Here is a 1,791-nt window from a genome sequence, read left to right as displayed (position 1 = left end):
ATCCCACGCATATATAAGGATTTGTAATTTGTAATTTGTAAGGAAATGTAAGGAAACTCATTTAGATGTAGGCCTACGTAGGTTTAGGGTTTCCAAGGAATAGCCGTTTCACTCATGATACAATTTCTCTTTCATAACAGATATATGTGCCAGATAATCCCCTACAACAAAACACCAAAACAAAAAAAACATTGGTTCCATTTGCACCCTCTCCGAGTCACACACCCGTAAGGGGCCATTTGGAACCCCCTCATGAGGGTACTTGAGATCTGAATGAATTCAGAAAGATATTACCATATTTTTTTCCAAAAAGGGATACATAAAACATTTGGGATTAAACACAAAGTAGTCTTATGCACTTACTGCCTGTGTAGGCCCATATCTCTCCCTCTCTGGGGAGCATAATAGTGTGACAGATCTTGTCAATTTCTAGGCAGGTGTCCCTTCCAACTTAAGATCGGCCAGGGACTTCGCTGCAATTTCTTCATCTTCTTCCGACTCATCTTCTTCGTCGTCGTCATCATCTTCATCGTCGTCGTCATCTGCATCCTCATCTTCTTCATACTCATCATCATCATGGTCTTCCTCTTGGTCTCCACCTCCAGACGGCAGGTTTTTCCAGTAGGAATCGTACCCTGACGCGCCGTAGCGACAGCTATCCTCATCGGCACCGATTTGCCGGCCGAACTTCACAGAGCGAGTGGATATGCTGAGGTCTTTGGTCTCCTGCGTCTCATGGCCACATTTTGGACATGGTGGTGCTTTTCCTTTCTCCTGTTTGAAGATCTTACTCCTGGCATGGTCGTCACAGTAACAGGCCTTACAACGCAGGCACGAGTGTTGTCCCAGTCTGTTACAGGAAACGCATTTATACGTTTCGGCCTCGAGGACTTGGCAGCTCGCCTGGTGCTCAAACTGATCGTCCTCGCACAGGAAGTTGTGACAGAAGGAACAGAGAAATATGCGCCCCCCATGGTCCCAGACACAGCGGTCACACTCGATGCAGTCAGCATCGGTCAAGGGACACGCGCAGGCATGGGAACTGAGGCATTTCCTACTGTGGCACACCCATGCTTCGCAGAAGTCACAAACCGCTCCCACCATGCCCATTCCGGAGCTGTGTATCCCGGGATGTCTGATAACACAGTCTGATGCCTTCATGCACTTGGTTTTGCCACACTGGGCACACACGATCATCTTCTGCACTGATGAACAGAAGTAGCAGAAAGCCCTGTTCTTCTGTCGCCTCTGGCATCTATCACATTCCATGGATGAATTGCACGGATGCTTGGCGACATCGACGTGGTCCCGGTTGGCTCGACTCTGTTTCTCTCGCTCCTTGCGACTCTCGGCCTTCTTCCGTGCGCCTGTCTTCTTTTTGGGCATCTTGATCCCAACAGGAGAACCGCGTACACTCTCGGTGAAGATGTGAAGATGAGGTTACAAAGTCGCCTCAGACGTGTATGACGTTACAAGATGGCGCGGCTCGTTTGAATCTGAGGAGAATGTTGCTGAGAGATTTATTTGAAAAGTTATGAAGAAAACCTAGGTTGATAGCAATGTCTTGCATGTAACGATGTACGAAGGAAGCGCAAGCGTTTTGGTAACTTTGATTAGGTGCCAAACAAAGCGCAAACGGGTTTGAGGAAGTGGCTGAGGGATGGCGTCAGAGTCGTGCGGGGGTAAAATGCCCCGCGACAACCCAAGAGTAACTACAATGAGACAGAGAGAAAATATAGTGGCCCCTTTTGTGCCGATATATGGAGCTGACTGTTTTGTTTGCCATGACGA

The 1,791-nt window shown here is 48.1% G+C and overlaps 1 protein-coding gene across 1 annotated transcript; it reads right to left on the bottom strand.

Moving 5' to 3' along the window:
• Window positions 1-429: 429 nt before the first annotated feature.
• On the bottom strand, window positions 430-1,425 carry LOC311053852 (zinc finger protein 330-like; the record flags this gene model as incomplete). The annotated part of the gene is made up of 1 exon (XM_084069586.1): window positions 430-1,425. The coding sequence occupies exon 1, from the start codon at window positions 1,384-1,386 to the stop codon at window positions 430-432; it is 957 nt and encodes a 318-aa protein (XP_083925712.1). The 5' UTR covers window positions 1,387-1,425.
• Between the last annotated feature and the right edge of the window lie 366 nt (window positions 1,426-1,791).

The sequence above is a fragment of the Gymnoscopelus microlampas genome (assembly GCF_963454915.1).
Source record: "Gymnoscopelus microlampas genome assembly, chromosome: 2".
In the NCBI taxonomy this organism is placed as follows: domain Eukaryota; kingdom Metazoa; phylum Chordata; class Actinopteri; order Myctophiformes; family Myctophidae; genus Gymnoscopelus; species Gymnoscopelus microlampas.
Note: the sequence above shows the minus strand (reverse complement) of the source record. Positions and strands in the feature narration are given on the sequence as shown.